Source organism: Salvelinus alpinus, chromosome 2 (genome assembly GCF_045679555.1).
Source record: "Salvelinus alpinus chromosome 2, SLU_Salpinus.1, whole genome shotgun sequence".
NCBI classification, from domain to species: Eukaryota; Metazoa; Chordata; class Actinopteri; order Salmoniformes; family Salmonidae; genus Salvelinus; species Salvelinus alpinus.
The window spans coordinates 57,583,180-57,603,737 of record NC_092087.1 but is presented as its reverse complement, the minus strand read 5'-3'; the positions used below and the strand labels follow the sequence as shown (position 1 = coordinate 57,603,737).

Sequence of the window (20,558 nt, the reverse complement as noted above, 5' to 3'; positions counted from 1 at the left end):
GTTACAGTACCCAAGAAAGCAAAGGTAACTGAACTAAATGATTATCGCCCCGTGGCACTCACTTCTGTCAACATGAAGTGCTTTGAGAGGCTAGTCAAGGATCATATCACCTCTACCTTATCTGACACCCAAGACCCACTTAAATTTGCTTACGCCCCAATAGATCAATAGACGATGCAATCGCCATCGCACTACACACTGCCCTATCCCATCTGGACAAGGAACACCTACGTAAGAATGCTGTTCATTGACTTTTGCTCTGCCTTCAACACCATAGTACCCTCTAAGCTCATCATTCATCTTGTCATACGTAAGTTACAAATATCTATAACGATCGCCCCAATGTGAGTTGTTTTATGCACGTGATGTCAGAATGCACTCACTGTTCCAAAATGTTATTACGCAACAGGACAGTTAACACACAGTGCCTGCTAATTATCTATAGACTATGTTTCAACAAGTTGTATTTTCTTACAACAGTTTGAATTGAGGTGTGTTCCGCCTCCTCATTAATTCACATAAAAGTAGCCCATTTCAGCGTTGCGGACAATTTATATTTGAGGCTTTACTGAGCCGGACAAACTTCTCTCTTCGAGGAGAGCCCGCACTTCACCAATGTTTGCGCAGATCAAAAATGTAGACATTTGCGTAGTCTTGCATGAATTGGAACATTTTCTGGCTGGCGCTCGCATTGCCTTCCTTGTTGTTTTCCTTACAAATAATAACTTTGGACATATGTGCGTTCCTATCAAAGTTAGTTCCTTATTTTCTGTATATCGTGTTGTCGTTTGTACTGTATGCACATACAGTATGTATGTATGTATGTATCTATCTATCTATGTATGGAGCATAATTTATTTACAGTTTTATTCACATGTTTTCAAGTTCTGGTGACAAATAATGCATTCTGATTATTGCATAGACAGTAATGGACACCTATGATGTGTGTAAAATACTTTTTTGAAGGTTGTACTGAGCTAATGCTAAGCTATTTGCCAGCTATGTGTGGTGCCAAGTTTGTTGACAATATACAATGCATTCTGAGTGTCATGTAAATATCTGTCAGACCAAAGATGTCATAATGAGGTGAAGCAATGGTTAATTCATCTTTCCGGTAAACTTCCGGAAGCGAATGAATGAAAGTGAATGATCCTAGACCACACACCCCCTTCAAAATGCATACTATAAACAGATCAAACCCATCTTGTCTCCTTAATATCTTTGATTGATGCGAAAAAACAAACATGGCGGCAATCACAAACTACCCATCGTCAGATTACTTTCGATTTCTAGAAAGTGTATTACTCAATTATTTTGAACAATGGTGAGCTCACTCGTGATGTGATTCATTATAAATAGTCATTGCTATTAGCTAATTCATATTGTAGTTTCTGTAAGCCGAGAGTTATAAAAATATGACCGCTTGTGTTATGTCAATCTTTTCTCAGTTAGCGCTAGGACAAATGTAGCCTACATTTTCCGGTTTGGATGATTGTTTAATGCTGAAGCTACTTCTGTGAATGTCTGAACATTGCATCCAAAAATAAACTGGTCACATGCTGGACATAACCTTGTAAGGACTGTGTTTGTGCAAAATGTTTCTGTGAAAAAACAGTGTGGCCAGCTCAAATGCTGATTGTTGCGTCAATCGAAACTGGACGTTCTAAATAAGCGTTCTAATCACACCGGTTTGAGCGTATGCTCCAGGGACCACTGTAGAATGATCACACCCGTTTGTTGGTACATGTAAAAAGGTTAAGCTCGGAACCTGGGTCTGAACCCCGCCCTGTGCCACTCGTTCTGGACTTCCTGACGGTCTGCCCCCAGGTGGTGAAGGTAGGAAACAACACCCCCACTTTGCTGATACTCAACACAGGGGCCCCACAAGGGTTCGTGCTCAGCCCCCTCCTGTACTCTCTGTTCACCCATGACTGCGTGGCCACACACGCCTCCAACTCAATCATCAAGTTTGTAGACGACACAAGAGTAGTAGGGCTGATTACCAACAATGACGAGACAGTCTACAGGGAGGAGGTGAGGGCCCTGGCGGAGTGGTGCCAGGAAAATAACCTCTCCCTCGTTGTCAAACTGATCGTGGACTTCAGGAAACAGCAGAGGGAGCACGTCCCAAATCCACATTGACGGGATCTTAGTGGAGTAGGTGGAAAGCTTCAAGTTTCTCGCCGTACACATCACTGGCAATCTGAAAAGGTCCACCCACACAGGCAGTGTGGTGAACAAGGTGCAACAGGAGGCAGAAGAAATTCGGCTTGGCCCCTCTAAGACACTGTTACAGATGCACAATTGAGAGCATCCTGCCAGGCTGTATCCCCGCCTGGTACGGAAACTGCACCGCCCGCAACCGCAGGACTCTTCAGAGGGTGGTGTGGTCTGCCCAACGCATCACCGGGGGCACACTGCCTGCCCAACACATCACCGGGGGCACACTGAAGGCCAAAAAGATCACCAAGGACATCAACCACCCGAGCCACGGCCTGTTCACCCCACTATCATCCAGAAGGCAAGGTCAGTACAGGTGCATCAATACTGGGACCGAGAGACTGACAAACATCTTCTATCTCAAGGCGATCAGACTGTTAAATAGCCATCACTAGCCGGCTACCACCCTGTTACTCAACCCTGCATCTTAGAGGCTGCAGCCGTAGACATGGAATCACTGGCCACTTTAGTAATGGAACTCTAATCACTTTAATAACGTTAACATACTGCTTTACTGATCTCATATGTATATACTGTATTCTATTCTACTGTATTTTAGTCATTGCTCTTCCTAATAGTTACAGTTTAAGTCGGAAGTTTACATACACCTTCGCCAAATACATTTAAACTCAGTTTTTCACTATTCCTGACATTTAATCCTAGTAAAAATTCCCTGTCTTAGGTCAGTTAGGATCACCAATTTATTTTAAGAATGTGAAATGTCAGAATAATAGTAGAGAGTGATTTATTTCAGCTTTTAATTCTTTCATCACATTCCCAGTGGGTCAGAAGTTTACATACACTAAATTAGTATTTGGTAGCATTGCCTTTAAATGTATTAACTTCGGTCAAACGTTTCGGGTAACCTTCAATAAGCTTCCCACAATAAGTTGGGTGAATTTTTGTCCATTCCTCCTGACAGAGCTGGTGTAACTGAATCAGGTTTGTAGGCCTCCTTGCTCGCACACGCCTTTTCAGTTCTGCCCACAAATTTGAGGTTAGGGCTTTGTGATGGCCACTCCAATACCTTGACTTTGCTGTCCTTACACCATTTTGCCACAACTTTGGAAGTATGCTTGGGGTCATTGTCCATTTAGAAGACCAAAGCTTTAACTTCCTGACTGATGTTTTGACATATTGCTTCAATATATCCACGTAATTTTCCTCCCTCATGATGCCATCTATTTTGTGAAGTGCACCAGTCCCTCCTGCAGCAAAGCACCCCCACAATATGATGTTGCATCCCCCGTGCTTCATGGTTGGGATGGTATTCTTCGGCTTACAAGCCTCCCCTTTTTTCCTCCAAACATAACAATGGTCATTATGGCCAAACAGTTCTATTTTTGTTTCATCAGACCAGAGGACATTTCTCCAAAAAGTTTGTCCCCATGTGCAGTTGCAGTCTGGATTTTTTATGGCGGTTTTTGAGCAGTGCTTCTTCCTTGCTGAGCGGCCTTTCAGTTTATGTCGATATAGGACTAGTTTTACTGTGGATATTGCTACTTTTGTACCTGTTTCCTCCAGCATCTTCACAAGGAGTTTTGCTGTTGTTCTGGGATTGATTTGCACCTTTCGCACCAAAGTACATTAAACTCTAGGAGACAGAACGCGTCTCCTTCCTGAGTGGTCTGATGGCTGCATCATCCCATGGTGTTTACACTTGTGTACTATTGTTTGTAAAGATGAACGTGGTACCTTCAGTTGTTTGGAAATTGCTCCCAAGGATGAACCAGACATGTGGAAGTCTGCAATTGTTTTTCTGAGGTCTTGGCTGATTTCTTTTGATTTTCCCATGATGTCAAGCAAAGAGTTTGAAGGTAGGCCTTGAAATACATCCACAGGTACACCTCCAATTGACTCAAATGATGTCAATTTGCCTATCAGAAGCTTCTAAAGCCATGATATCCTTTTCTGGAATTTTCCAAACTGTTTAAAGGCACTTAGTGTGTGTAATATTCTGACCCACTGTAATTGTGATACAGTGAAATAATCTGTCTGTAAACAATTGTTGGAAAAATTACTTGTGTCATGCACAAAGAAGATGTCCTAACCGACTTGCCAAAACTATAGTTTGTTAACAAGAAATTTGTGGAGTGGTTGAAAAACGAGTTTTAATGACTCCAACTTAAGTGTATGTAAACTTCCGACTTCAACTGTATGTATTTCTTAATTCCATTATTTTACTTTAAGATTTGTGTGTATTATTGTGAATTGTTAAATTCTGTTGGAGCTAGGAACACAAGCATTTTGCTACACCCACAATAACATCTGCAAAATATGTGTATGTGACCAATACATTTTGATTTGATTTGATTTATACTCAGTGTATGTCACTTCTCATTATATTCCATACGTAAACACATGGCTTAATATGTAGCAGCGTGGTTCAGCATTCTTTGGACAGTTTTTCCAGACATTGTCCTGGCTAACGCGGTCAATTCGGATTCTCGTCTCTGATCTCAGCCAGCTGCATCATTGACTTGCCAATAGGACACTGGGTCTTTTGTATGCAGAATGCTTTTTTCATGGTGAAGTTTCCGAACAATAATTGTCTCTGGAGCATTGCTGTCTGGATGTAGCCAAATGTCTGGATTATCACAACATCAGAGGGGTTTTTAATAATTCACGAGTCAATGTTTCAGTGTGGTGTCTGGAGATGTTTGAATGCATAATTAGATATTTTAGCAAATTCCATAATTTGAGAGGAATGTTTTTACAGCCAGTGCATCCAAATTATCTTTTATATTAACTTACTCCATTTTGGTGTGTAAATAAAGAGATTTGAAAAACACATTTATACAATAATGATGGTCCATGAAGCAAATACTCTCTTATCCAGGTACGGTGTCAAGAAAAAGTATGTGAACCCTTTTCCTGGATTTCTGCATAAATTGGTCATAAAATTTGATCTGATCTTCACAACAATAGACAAACACAGTCTGCTTAAACTAATAACACACACACAAGTATACGTTTTCATGTCTTTATTGAACATGCTGTGTAAACATTCACAGTGTAGGATGGAAAAAGTAGGTGAACCCTTGTATTTAATAACTTGTTGACCCTGGCAGCAATTAACTCAACCAAACGTTTTCTGTAGTTGTGGATCCGACCTACACAACGGTCAGGAGGAATTTTAGACCCTTCATCTTTACAAAACTGTTTCAGTTCAGCAATATTCTTAGGATGTCTGGTGTGAACCACTTTTGAGGTCATTCCACAGCATTTTAAATCGGGTTGAGGTCAGGACTCTGACTGGCCCACTGCAGAAGGCGTATTTTCTTCTGTTGAAGCCATTCTGTTGTTGATTTACTTCTGTGTTTTGGGTCGTTGTCCTGTTGCATCCCCCTAGTTTTTGTTGAGCTTCAATTGGTGGACAGATAGCCTTACATTCTCCTGGAAAATGTCTTAATAAACTTAATTTTTCCGTTGATGATAGCAAGCTGTCTTGGCCCTGGGGCAGCAAAACAGCCCCAAACCACGATGCTCCCTCCGCCATACTTTACAGTTGGGATGAGGTTTTGATGTTGGTGTGCTGTGCCTTTTTTCTCCACACATAGTGCTGTGTGTTCCTTCCAAACAACTCAACTTTAGTCTAATCTGTTCACAGAATATTTTTCCATAAGCGCTGTGGGACATCCAGGTGCTCTTTTGTGAACTTCAGACGTGCAGCAATATTTTTGGGGACAGCAGTAGCTTCTACCGTGGTGTCTTCCCATGAACACCATTCTTGTTTAGTGTTTTACGTATCTTGAACCTGTCAACAGAGATGTTACCATGTTCCAGCGATTTCAGTAAGTCTTTTGCTGACTCTAGGATTCTTCTTAACCTTACTTAGCATTCTGCACTGTGCTCTTGCAGTCATCTTTGCAGGACGGCCACTCCTAGGGAGAGTAGCAACGGTGCTGAACTTTCTCCATTTATAGACAATTTGTCTTACTGTGAACTGATGAACATCAAGGCTTTTAGAGATACTTTTGTAACCCTTTCCAGCTTCATGCAAGTCAACAATGTTTAATCTTAGGTCTTCTGAGATCTATTTTGTTCGAGGCATAGTTCACATCAGGCAATGCTTCTTGTGAGTGTTTTTTTATAGGGCAGGGCAGCTCTAACCAACATCTCCAATCTCGTCTCATTGATTGGACTCCAGGTTATCTGACTCCTGACTCAAATTAGCTTTTGGAAAACTCATTAGCCTAGGGGTTCACATACTTTTTCCTACACTGTGAATGTTAAAATGATGTATTCAATACAGAAAAGAAAAATACAATAATTTGTGTTATTAGTTTAAGCACACTGTTTGTCTATTGTTGTGACTAATATGAAGATCAGATCATATTTTAGGACAAATATATGCAGAAATCCAGGTAATTCTAAAGGGTTCACATACGTTTTCTTTCCACTGTAGATATGGATATTATGTTGTATTCTATTCTGTCATTACCTACCCACAATGCACAAGTGTTGGTAGCTTAGGCAAATATTTTAAGCTAAACATAATGTCATTCAAGGCAAGTCGTTTTCCAACGGTCCAGTTTTAAATTGGTTTAGGACTTTTTAACCGGTCGACAGTTTTTTGTCACCCTTGGTAAACATAACTCAGAGAAAATAAATATCACATGTGACGTTCCACAAGGTAACATTTTGAGTCTGGTACTCTTCTGTTTATATACCCCTTAGCAGCATTATGAGAAGCACGGCATTGATTTTCACTGCTATGCAGATGATACACAACTTTACATGTCTGTGTCACCTGTAACGATGCTCTTCCTGTGAATGACTGGACCAAAGCGCAGCGTGAGACGTGTTCATGATATTCTATTAAAATCAGAACACTAGAACAAAAAATAACACAGAGGGAAACGAACAGTTCTGTAAGGTAACTAAACAGAAAACAACTACCCACAAAACACAGGTGGGAAAAGGCTACCTAAGTATGGTTCTCAATCAGAGACAACGATAGACAGCTGCCTCTGAGAACCACACCCGGCCAAACACACAGAAATAGAAAACATAGAACACAAAACATAGAATGCCCACCCCAACTCACGCCCTGACCAAACCAAAATAGAGACATAAAAAGGATCTCTAAGGTCAGGGCGTGACATCACCAGAGGATTTTATTTCCACAGATTCATTATTAGACTATATTAGTGATTTGAATACTTGGATGGCTCACTCCAGCTAAATCAAGACAACACCGAGGTACTTATCATTGGAGCCAAAGCACAGAGAGAGAATCTGGCTTCACATTTTAATTCACGGGCAATAAAGATAAAACACCAGGTAAAAAACCTAGGTATCATTTTAGATTCTGAACTCAATTTCGAATCACACATTAGGAATGTGACCAAAATAGCTTTTACCACCCGAGGAACATTGCCAAGGTGCTGATACAGAGAGACTCATCCATGCTATAATTACAAGCAGGCTTGACTACTGTAATGCTCTCCTGTTTAGTCTACCCAAGAAATCCCTTGGTCAACTGCAAAACATACAGAATGCTGCAGCACAGGTACTGACCAAGACCAGACAGAGAGCACACATTACAGTATTAAAGTCTCTGTACCTTTTTAGTGTTGTTTTTCCTCACGGTGCTTTTTTAGTCTTTCAGTTTTTATTGTTATTCTTTTGTTTTTATCCTCTTATGTCTGTTGTGTAGTAAATATTTATGTTTTTATTTTCATAGTTTAATAAGAATGTTTTTTTCTAGGGCCTCCCGAGTGGCACAGCGGTCTAAGGCATGATCCCAGGCTGTGTCACAGCCAGCTGTGACCGGGAGACCCTTGAGGCGGAGCACAATTGTCCGGGCTAGGGGAGGGTTTGGCCGGCTGGGATGTCCTTGTCCCTTCGCGCTCTAGCGACTCCTTGTGGCGGTCCAGGCGCCTGCAACCTGACCCCTAGTGTACGGTGTTTCTTCCGACACATTGGTGCCGCTGGCTTCCGGGTTAAGCGAGCAGTGCGGCTTTGTCAGGGTCGTGTTTTGGAGGACGCATTGCTCTTGACCTTCACCTCTCCTGAGTCTGTACGGTAGTTGCAGCGATGGGACAAGACTGTAACTACCAATTGGATATCACGAAAAAGGGGTAAAAGTACAACAACAAAAATGTTTTCTGTGATGCGCATTGCGTTGCATTCATGTCTGAAATGTGCTATATTGTCACGGCCGTCGTCGGAAGGATACCAAGGTGCAGCGTGGTGAGCGTACATTTTCCTTTATTATTGTAAATGTCGCCAACAAAACAAGAAACAAAGAAACGACCGTGAAGCTTAACAGGGCTATAGTTCCACTAACAAAGATAACTACCCACCAACACCAAAGGAAAAAAGGCTGCCTAAGTATGATTCCCAATCAGAGACAACGATAAACAGCTGTCCCTGATTGAGAACCATACCCGGCCAAAACATAGAAATAAAGAAACTAGAATGCCCACCCTAGTCACACCCTGGCCTAACCAAAATAGAGAATAAATGCCTCTCTATGGCCAGGGCGTGACATATATCAATAAAGCTTGATTTGATAACATGTTTGCTTTTACGGATATACTTTTAAACTATTTCGACAAGTTTCAAATGGTTTGACCAGAGTTATAATACTCCTGTGTGAGCATCATTGCTATCTTTTCAGCCTACTGAATTCACAAACCACTCTTTGTCAATCCTGAACCAGACTACCCATTTAAAACTCCAGATAAAGCACAACCACATAAACATTTCACTGCAGAGCAATGTTTTTGTTGTGTATGCTGCTTTTTGTGTTTTTTCTCCCCGAAACTGGGGCCATGGAACCCAAGCAACTGTGACAAATTAGGATTTGAGATAACAAAATCAACTGTTTTTATAAGCATAGCGAAGGGGATTTGACTCTGGCGGCGGAGCTCACTTGAATAAGCAGACTCTCTGAACTCCTCGTGGGTCCTGCTTTGATGATCACTTTCATCCATCGCATGGACAGTGTTGCAGATGCATATTCAAAACAAATAATATAAAAAACACAGGAGGGAGGATGGGGAGGGGTATGCGTTAACCTCAGGCTATTAGTTTACAAATATAATCCCTCACCCCCCTTAGATTTTAATCAATTCTCTCTGTATTTCTTGCCCCCCTGAAATGACGAGCTGTTATAGGAGACGTGGTGATGTTGCGGTGATACTAGGACACAGCTCTGCTGTCAGACGTGTTTAAAGGGGAAATCTGCAGTGGCTACATTCATAAATGAATGATAAATATCCATCGATTTTTAAATAATATAACTTACAAATGCCTCAATAGCTGTTCAACCGTCGTGCCACATCAGATCCCAAAGTATAAGCTTTTTTCACTCCAATGTAAATATAAACAAACTGTATAGCCTGTATAGCCTGAAAACATGGTTAAAGCATAGATGTTTTTGATATCATGAATAGTCAGTCCTTGCATCCATAGCTCTGTGGCGAGGTGCCTGCTTTGTTATTGTTTCCACTGCGGATTAGTTCTTTAAAGGAACCAACATGGTGGCCATTCTTTTTTTACTCACTTATTGGAACAGTGAACCTCACTCACTAGTATACATGACGAGGACATTAACAGGGTGCGATTACTTGAGGGAGCATGATGAAGAGATTCAAAGAGGAGGAAAAAGAGAGCGAGACAGACTTTGAGAGATGGGGTAATGCAGAGTGAGCGAAATAGATGGAAATATCGAAACATAAAAAGGGAATAAAGGAAGAGAAGGCCAGGTGGCTGTACAAACCTGGACAATTAAATAGTAGAATGGTGTAGAGAGTCAGGGAGAGAAAGGGAGACACAGTGAGAGACATTGAAAGGAACAGGGCCCAACTGAGGTGACTGAGGAAAAGTAGGTATCTTAGTAGGAGGAGAGATTACGAGAGTGACAGACGGAAGGGGATAGAGAGTTAAAAGGCAGAAAGACAAGGATCAGGGATTTGAAAACATAGAGAACAGAGAAAGATTGGAAATCATTGTACAAGTGGCATCAACACAATTTAATTTTACTATACAGTTTTTGTTGTTGTTATTAAACTATTCTACTAAACCACAAAAAAGCACATACTGTCAATAGCAGACACAAGCTATGAAATGAATGAACGTCAATGGAAAAATAGTAGCCTTTGTCTGCAGAGACAGAGAGAAGAAGAGTATGGAGTGATATTAGAGAGAGGAGGAGATAGTGAGAGAAGAGGAAGGAAAAGAGAAGGATGGGGAGGTGGAGACAGTGGGAGAGGAGGTAAAGATGGAGACAGAGTGGGAGAAAAGGAGGTGGAGAGAGAGGGAGGAGACCATTTGGAAAAAGAGGAGGATGAGAGAGAGATCCAGAGAGAGAAAGTAAGAGCTGATGAAGAGATGGGTGTAATGGAGAGAATGAGAGGGGAGTGACTAAGATGGCCTGTCTCCCTGTCACTGGCCTCACCATGCCCATCACTTTGCAGTGATCCTTCTCCCAATCCGTCGTCTGCCGCTTGCCAGCTGACAGGGGGCCTACTCTGGGCATGGCCACTGATGAGAAGCAGCAGCCATGCTTTAAAATCAATCCACCACCCTAATATGTCACGAATGACTGCACAGGACTTGCCAATAGCTTTTGGGGTGGAAGAGATGCCTTGTGACTGTACTGTATCAGCTAGCTAGCTGGCTCCTGCTCGGAAGGGCATTCATTGACACAGCGCTAATTAACCCTGGCTACTAGCAACGGACATCTTCTCTCGCTTTCTCTCTCAAACTCATTATGGTTGCAAACTTTTTTTTACACCAAATTAAGAATAAATGCATACATACTTAATGAAATTCAGAGTGAGCTGGTAGTCTGGTTGCTGTTTTGAAATGACAAGCGTTTTGGTTTACAGAGCTGTACTTTTACCCAGAAAAGTGTTTGATACAAATAGTTTCTAATTCATCATATACGCACTGCCAAGCACACAGTTAAATCATCTACATTTAAGGGGGCAGGGAAAGCGTAGATAGAAGAAAATAAATGAATCTGTGTTTTTTCCCGAAGTCATTTGCCTTTGAGGCGGAACGGAATAAACAACGCTTTTTAACTTTGAACTCAGCTCTTTAGCTGAAACAAATGGAAACTATGAAAAATTATATTTTGGATCAATTAAAGTCGAGCAGAAGACTTGAGAGGATATTTTTGCCAACTGTTGCCATTTTTGCCATATTAAATTTGATTTAATATTGTATTTTCATTGTGTTATCTTTTTGTTACCATTTCATATTCTAAAATCCTGGTTGATAAAAAGTGAAGTGCTGTTTTGTCCATTGATGGTGCGTGTTTGACCCCCCAGTGTCACGTTCTGACCTTAGTTTATTTTTATGTCTTTGTGTTAGGTTGGTCAGGGCGTGAGTTTGGGTGGGTAGTCTATGTTCTGTTTTCTATGTTGTTGTATTTCTATGTCTGGCCTGACATGGTTCTCAATCAGAGGCAGCTGTCGATCGTTGTCTCTGATTGAGAATCATATTTAGGTAGCCTGTTTTCCCACTATGGGTTGTGGGTGTTTATTTTCTGTCTAGTGTCTGTTCGCCTTACAGAACTGTTTCGTTTTTCTTATCGTTGTTATTTTGTGTAGTGTTCAGTTTGAAATTAAAATATGACGAACACTTACCACGCTGCATTTTGGTCCTCCTCTCCTTCCACCAACGAAAGCCATTACACCCAGGTGTTTCCCTTCCCAGTTGTCAGGGTTTTCCCGTTGGAATCAAACAGTCATGTTGAATTGTGACTTGATTCATCTTTGCCACTTCTTACTCTAAATGTCACATATGTCATAACCTTTTAACATCACAATGATTCATAGATGCGGGACAGAGCTCAAACTGTAACGATATTACTCAGTATTCTATAATATAGAACACAAAGCTATCAGAGCACAGCATTTCACAGCCAAAGACATGACAAAATCAAATGGAAAGCGTGAGGCCAGAATGGGAAGAATCCATAACTGAAGTGCATCCAACAATTCAATGTGCAGTCTGCCATGAAGCCGTGCATTTTACTCAATTGGCCTGTATATCACACATGGGCATCTGATGATGTGAAGATACTGTGTGTTTACACTTCACAGATGTTGTACTGTGTATACAATATCTATATAAAAGTTATATTCTCCTTACAAAACGTAGTAATTGTTATTCATGGCCATGTTGGAATTTCGATTTCAGAATTCAATATGTGTTCAGGAAGCATGTCTGATACCTACCTTGCTGCCCAAATACAACGCAAAGCCCTGTCTTAATCACAATATCTTCCTGCGTTGTTTGTTTGAAGTATTAGGGGGTTGTTGCCATGAGGGATTGAATTGATTGATTAATACTTTTATCCAATTAGTGTTCCCTCATGCAATTAATCAGCTGGCCGGGGTTAAGCCCACTTGGTTGGCCGGACTGAGGCAGACAGATGCTAGGGGCCTGACTCGTGATGAAGAACCATCCCCCTTTTTCTCTCTTGCCTCTATTCTTCTCCATCCTCCCCTCCACACACCTGGCGCGCGCTCCCCTCATACAGTACTGTGCCATCGCTCTTGTGCTTAGAGCACATTGTTTGGGTGCTTGCCGAACACAACAAATGGCAGGCTGAAAACAGTTCCCTCCAGATAATCCAAACAGAAACAACACATTTTCATTATTGTGGCTCGAGTTGTGAGAGCTAGAAGAAAGTTGGCATGAAAAGACATGCCCGTTTTGGAGAGATAATGTAATTTCATTTAGTTTGAACGATAAATGAGTTGAGCTTTTGGCACGTTTTGTGATTGCAGTATGCATTTAAAACATTTATACAATTTCATTTTTGATGAAAAACACTGGAGTGTAAAGCCCAACCAGTGATAAATGCCTTTTGTTCTACAGGAAAACGTGATGGTAACCTATACTTTTCCTTCTTGTCTTTTTCAGGTTTTGCCATTACCTTCAGCACTTTATGGGGGCCCTCTCTATGCCTGAATCATCCAGAAGAATTCTGGAATGGAATAAGATCTGAGCCAATGGAGTCCCATGAAGGATACTGCTCCCTAATACTGCAAAGGAGTGAAAAGAGACGGTTGCTGGACCATACACAACCCTAGGGTCCTGGACCTAGAAAGACGCTTGTAATCTGTGGACTCGAGTATCCGAATGACCTGCATTTCTTTGAAATCCATTTTAATTTGAAAATACAAAATAATGATATTTTGAAAGATAATAACTATGAATTTTAGTGTCAATCAGCTCCAATAGTTTGGAGTTAGTGGTGAGATACCCAAGGTGTTCAGTAAGATTTTAACCTTGTTTTACCAGTTGCATCCCAAATTGACCTTGATAATGATACCAATGCCATTTCAAATGGTTATAGGTCCCATGATCTTCTACTCAAAGGAGCTTGTCCATTGCAGGATTTCCCAAATGAATGTGTTTGAATAATTTAAAAAAAATACCATGTATGGATTGAAATTGTCAATTTGAATTCTCAGGGAGTTTTGTATCAATATCAGGCCCACTCCCTTCAACGCCATACTTGTTTTAGAGATTGTGGCGCTGCCGTCAACAACGTGAAACTGTGCTACCCATAAAGCATATGGGAAAGCTAGTCTTGGAAATCTTGAATGCAGTTTTCCCTTGTACAGTAACACAATACACTTTGAATGGATTTGATACCAGTGTAGACAGACAGTGGAGATAAGTCTGGAAAACCTCAATGGCGAAGATCACATGGGAAAGATAAGTCTGTTTCAAAATGATTTGTCAAGTTTCTTCTGCAAAGAGAAAAAACATTCTGCAGTCTTTCTAAATTCACCGAATCATGGCGTGTCATGACATGCCCTGCATCCTGAGACGGAACTATTTAAGACAATTGAATACTCAAGAATCTTGTGAATTAATCCAAGAGTCCTAGAACAGAAATCTTGGTTGTCCTTGGAGTGTTTGTTCTTCAACATTGCTGGCTTGAGGACTCTTTTCACCTCTTCGGTAATCTCTGTCACATGTAGAGCCAATCAGGATTTTCCAAAATGGCTCCCTGTTGGAGACTGGGAGCTTGTAGCCTGTTGGCGGCCCTTTGGCTTTTGCATTGCTGTAGTTGTGGATGGTCAGAGACCACAAGGACTAATGGCGTGGCCAAGGGTGAAACAAAGGAGCAGGAGCTCATGTCCCATGAACGAGTGAAGAGAGGATGGGTGTGGAACCAGTTCTTTGTGGTGGAGGAGTACACGGGCACGGAACCACTCTACGTTGGAAAGGTAAGTCAACTATGTCTGAGAGTTTCATGTGTTTAGGGGGATAACACTAACATAACAGTTGAAGTCTTTGCTCGAAACATCCCCAGACATCCTATCCACATTCATATCTTACTTATGAGTTGATTGCGATTTGATTTGTATGACATGTTATGATTGGAAAAGAAAAGATGGCAAAAGCGAAAGAAATAGGGATGGTGCTGGTGAATTTTTATTGCATACCCATGATTGTCTGAATTCAGTCATTAGCAATTGATAATTGTAAATTCATATTTTAAACTCTAGTCTGAATGCTTTTCCTTATAAAGGCAGGAATTACCCCCAGGCCTCCCCGTCTGCCACTGTATTATTTTTGTATTAGGAGACAGACTGTGCTATCTATTCAGCCAGGATACATGATAGGCCTTAGCCAGACCGATAGAGAGAATGAGCAGAGGAGAGAAAGAGGGTGGGGTGGGGTGGGGTGGGGCGTGAAGATAAAGAAACAGACGGACAGACAGATGAACAGACATACAGAAAGACAGACAGACGAAAAAACAAACAGACTGAGCATGAGAAAAGATGAGCTCAAAAGAATGAGAGGTGGAGAGAGAGGATTTATGCATTTCGAAGTGATTCATTACGGGAGAGTGTGGCGGGGCAAGCGAGGCACTGACATATAAATGCGGTAGAGGCCTAGCAAGGGGGAGAGAAAGAGAGATGATTTTATTAATAAAATTACCCAGAGTTATTGCTGTCCATGAAGCCGGGGCACAAGCCAGGACTATTAATAGTAGCTCGGTGGTGATGTTGCCGGACTCATCCATCGCTAAGGATATCAAAAACTTTAATTAGAGCAATATAGGATTAAATACGGCCAGTGTGGGACATTTAGACAACTTCTTCTCGCCCAACTCAGCAAAGCTGCCAAGGCTGTCCTACTGGCCATTAATCTGCTAATGAAATATTATTTTCACTAAATGGCCACTCACATCGCAATAAACTGGCAGCTTTGTTTGATACATTTGGGTAATGAATTTCCTTGGCCTTCTATGATCTGTCCGTCTGTCTGATTCCCCCCTTCTGCTAAGTTCAATATTCAAATTCTGAAAGCTTCATTATCCCATTCAGTATTTATCTACAGTATGTGTTGCCCATTTCTTGGTTTGAGACTAGATGGTAGTTCAGTCAAAACTCATGTCAAATCAAATCAAATTTGATGGTCACATATACATGGTTAGCAGATGTTATTGCAAGTGTAGTGAAATGCTTATGCTTCTAGATCCGACAGTGCAGAAGTATCTAACAGGTAATATCTAACAATTCCACAACAAAACATAATATCTAACAAATTCCACAACAAAACATAATATCTAACAAATTCCACAACAAAACATAATACACACAATCTAGTAAAGGAATGGGATAAGAATATATAAGTATAAAATATATGGATGAGCAGTGACAGAGCGGCAAGATGCAATCATATTAAAGAATAGATAGTGAAGGATATAGTACACAGTATATACATATGAGATGAGTAATGCGAGATATGTAAACATTCTTAAAGTGCCATTATTAACCTTTCACGAGCCTCTACCCCGGGTCCGGGATCACCCCCCACCCCCCCCACACACTGATTAGCATAGCTAGCATAGCTTCACAAGTAGATAGTAGCATCTAAATATCATTAAATCACAAGTCCAAGACACCAGATGAAAGATACAGATCTTGTGAATAAAGCCACCATTTCAGATTTTTTAAATGTTTTACAGGGAAGACAAAATATGTAAATCTATTAGCTAAACACGTTAGCAAAATACACCACTATTCTAACTCCATCAGTTTCTTACTCCTTCAGGTGCTATCACCAATTCGGCTCAACTAAGATATTGATAGCCAATAACCTATAAAAAAAACCATCAGATGACAGTCTGATAACATATTCATGGTATAGGATAGTTTTTGTTAGAAAAAAGTGCATATTTCAGGTAGAAATCACAGTTTACAATTGCACCGACCATCACAAATCGACTAGAATTACTAGATAGAGCAACGTGTATGACCAATTTACTCATCATAAAACATTTCATAAAAATAGACAAAGCATAGCAATGGAAAGACCCAGTTCTTGTGATTTCAGACCATATTTCAGATTTTCTAAGCGTTTTTCAGCGAAAACACAATAAATCGATAAGTTAGCATACCACATGTGCAAACGTTACCAGAGCATCGATTCCAGCCAAAGAGCGCTATAACGTAATCACCGCCAAAATATATTAATTTTTTCACTAACCTTCTCAGAATTCTTCCGATGACACTCCTGTAACATCATTTTACAACATACATATACAGTTTGTTCGAAAAGGTGCATATTTAGCCATACAAAACCGTGGTTATACAATGGAAATAGTCACAACTCAAGCCTCAAAATGAGGAACGTCAGCTTTCAGAGTGATCTAGTTTAATCGAAAGCTAATCATATACTTGACTAAAAAATACAGGGTTGACAGGAATCGAAAGACAAATTAGTTCTTAATGCAACCGCTGATTTACATTTTTAAAATTATCCTTACTTTTCAATACAGGGTTCGCCAAGTGAAGCTATACCAAACAAAATGGCGAAATATGCGTTTAAAATATTTCGACAGAACATCGATTTATCATATTAAATATTGCTTACTTTGAGCTGATCTTCCATCATATTCTTGGGCAATGTATCCTTTCTATGTTATAAACGTCTTTTGGTCGATAGATGTCCTCTGTCCTTCGAAATATCCACTAACGATCGAACGGGACCCCAAAACGTGTCCAAAGTTTCAGAGTGCACAACAAAGAAATTCCTCAAAATCGCACTAAACGGATATAAATTGCTATAAAACGGTTCAAATTAACTACATTATGATGTTTTTAACAACTATAACGACTGAAAACATGACCGGAGAAATATTGCTGGTTAGACAAGGATTTGGAATGAGGCAAGTCCGATGTCCTTCACGCTTCAGGCGCGCGACGAGAAAGGGCGGTCCCTATACATTTTGTGGTTTTATAATGGCTGGGATTGTGCAATAGACTCCATTCAAAACGTGATGACGTACAGACACCCAGAGGAAGACGTAGGCAGTGTCGGTTTCTTCATAGCATTCACTGTCGCCTTAAAAACAGACTCCAGATCAGGGGTAAAAATTTCTGAAAACTGACCCCTGTCATGAAAAGTGCTGTAGATATTGTTCTGTACCACTCAGAGACAAAATTCCAACTTCTATAGAAACTAGAAGGTGTTTTCTATCCAATAATAACAATAATATGCATATTGTACGATCAAGAATTTAGCACGAGGCAGTTTAATTTGGAGACCCAAATATGCTAATGCGGAACAGCACCCCCTATAGTTGCAAGAAGTTAAAGTGACTTGTGTTCCAGTTATTAAAGTGGCCAATGATATCAAGTCTCTAGGTAGGCAGCCACCTCTCTATGCTAGTGGTGGCTGTTTAACAATCTGATGGCCTTGAGATAGAAGCTGTTTTTCAATCTCTCTGTCCCAGCTTTGATGCACCTGTACTGACTTCGCCTTCTGGATGGAAGCGGGGTGAACAGGCAGTGGCTCGGGTGGTTATTGTCCTTGATGATATTTTATGCCTTCCTTTGACATCGGGTGTTTTAGGTGTCCTGGAGGGCAGGTAGTTTGACAGGATGCTCTCAATTGTGAACCTGTAAAAGTTAGTGAGGGTTTTCGGGTGACAAGCCATATTTTTTCAGCCTCCTGAGGTTGAAGAGGTGCTGTTGCGCCTTCTTTATCATACTGTCTGTATGCGTGGACCATTTCAGTTTGTCAGTGAGGAACTACACCGAGGAACTTAAAACTTTCCATCTTCTCCACTGTTGTCCTGTCGATGTGGATGGGGGGGTGCTCCCTTTGCTGTTTCCTGAAGTCCACGATCATCTCTTTTGTTTAGCTGACATTGAGTGAGAGGTTATTTTCCTGACACCACACTCCGAGGGCCCTAACCTCTTCCCTGTAGGCTGTCTCGTCGTTGTTGGTAATCAAGCCTCCCACTGTAGTGTTGTCTGCAAACTTGATGATTGAGTTGGAGGCGTGCATGGCCACGCAGTCGTGGGTGAACAGGGAGTACAGGAGGGGGCTGAGAACACACCTTTGTGGGGCCCCAGTGTTGAGGATCAGCGGAGTGGAGATGTGGTTTCCTACCTTCACCACCTGGGGGCGGCACGTCAGGAAGTCCAGGACACAGTTGCACAGGGCAGGATCGAGACCCAGGGTCTCAAGCTTAATGATGAGTTTGGAGGGTACTATGGTGTTGAATGATAGTAAAGATTTGAAAAACATATTTGTTATTCAAATTAAAAGCCCAATGAATACTCGCCTTTGTGTAATGATTTAACTCACAGCTTGTGGGACATTTATTTTGAAGGCACATATAAATAACAACTGCACGAGGACAGACAGTGACTGACAGGCTGACAGACGTCACAGTTACAAATAGTAGCTTGCTAGAAATTTCGCAAAACAAAAAGGAAAGTAGACAATAAATGTAGGGTGCTCCAGCAGGAGTGGACATCGAAATATTTATTTATTGAGGTATCAGGGAAAGCTGTGTGCTTAGTGTGCAAAGAGAGCATCACTGTCATGAAAGACTACAACTTGTCCCGACACTTCCAGACGAAGCATGCAGAGGAATATAGGAATATGTTTTATAAGCAGAGGGCAAGTGCATCGAAATAGTTGCTTTCTCAGTTGCAAAAGCAGCAAGGACTTTTCACAAAACTGCATTCAGCAAACAACGGAATTGCGAGAGATAGCTATATACTGTCCCACAAAATTGCTAAACAAAGCAAGCCATTCGCTGAGGGCGAATTCATTGAAGAATATTTAATTGACTCTGCAGCAATACTTTGCCCCAACAAGAAAGAGCTGTTTGAAAATGTTTCCCTGTCAAGACGAACAGTGACACGGCGTGTTGAGGACATCGCAGAGAATATGTAACAAAGGTTGAAAGACAAGGTAAAGGATTTCACCTATTTCTCCTTGGCCTGGATGAGAGCAGTGATGCACGTGACATGGCGCAGTTGTTGATATTCTTACGAGGCATAACCCCAGACTTTGAAAATACAGAGTTTGCTTCAGTGCAGTCAATGAAGAGCACAACCATAGGGAAAGATTTATTGGAGGAGGTTAATAAGTGTGTGGCAAAGCTGGGACAGAGTTTTGACAAGTTATCCAGTGTGACCACTGATGGGTGCCCAAACTTGACAGGAAAAAACGTTGGCCTTTTGAAAAGGATACAAGATGAAGTAGCTGAGCTGAACCCAGTTCAGAAAATAATTCTCCTGAATTGTATTATTGATCAGGAGGTGCTATGGAAATGTGTTATGAAAATTAACCATGTTGTGGATACAGTCATTAAAGTGGGGAAATTCATAAGAGCAAAATCTTTAAACCACAGGCAGTTTGTCTCACTGTTGGAAGAGAGAGTCGGGTCATGCAGATCTCCCCTACCACACAAACGTGAGAGTTTGGGGAAGGTGCTTAAAAGGCTGTGGGACCGGAAGTCGGAGATTGCTGAGTTTTTGCAAATGAATGGAAAATATGTGGATTTCCCTCAACTGCAAGATGAAGAATGGTTGGCTGATTTTGCCTTCACTGTGGACATCATGACCCTCAATAATGAACTGAATTCCAAACTACAAGGGAATGGCCTTTTTTGCACATCAGATGTAGAGCCTTGTCAAAGCCTTCAAGGGAAAATTACTCCACCTGACCCGCCAAGTAGAAGCCAACAATCTCACCCACCCACCAGCCTACTAGTCTGTTGCCTATCCGATGACCAGCGGGAGAAGTATACATCGCTGCTGCGTGCTTTGAACAGTGAGTTTTCTCGTCATTTAGAGGATTTCAAAGTGTTGGAAAAAGACATACTGTTGGTTTCCTCACCTTTCACCTTCAATGTGGATAACGCTCCCACTGACCTGCAACTTGAGCTTATCGATCTTCAGTCTGATGCAGTGATTGGAGAACTATTCAAACGAGGTTCTATGTATCTCTCGATGAACAAAACTTTCCAAAGATTAGGAGTCATGCTCAGAAAATGTTTGTACTGTTTGGCTCAACCTACGTATGTGAACAGACATTTTCAG

The 20,558-nt window shown here is 41.2% G+C and overlaps 1 protein-coding gene across 2 annotated transcripts in view; it reads left to right on the top strand.

Moving 5' to 3' along the window:
* Window positions 1–20,558, top strand: part of LOC139565532 (cadherin-22-like) — a 316,857-nt gene that overhangs the window by 173,458 nt on the left and 122,841 nt on the right. For both annotated transcript variants that reach the window (XM_071385969.1, XM_071385959.1), the window contains exon 3: window positions 13,111–14,429. In XM_071385969.1, coding sequence (XP_071242070.1) covers window positions 14,202–14,429 — 228 coding nt within the window. In that variant the 5' untranslated portion in view covers window positions 13,111–14,201. The remainder of the gene's footprint in view (window positions 1–13,110; window positions 14,430–20,558) is intronic.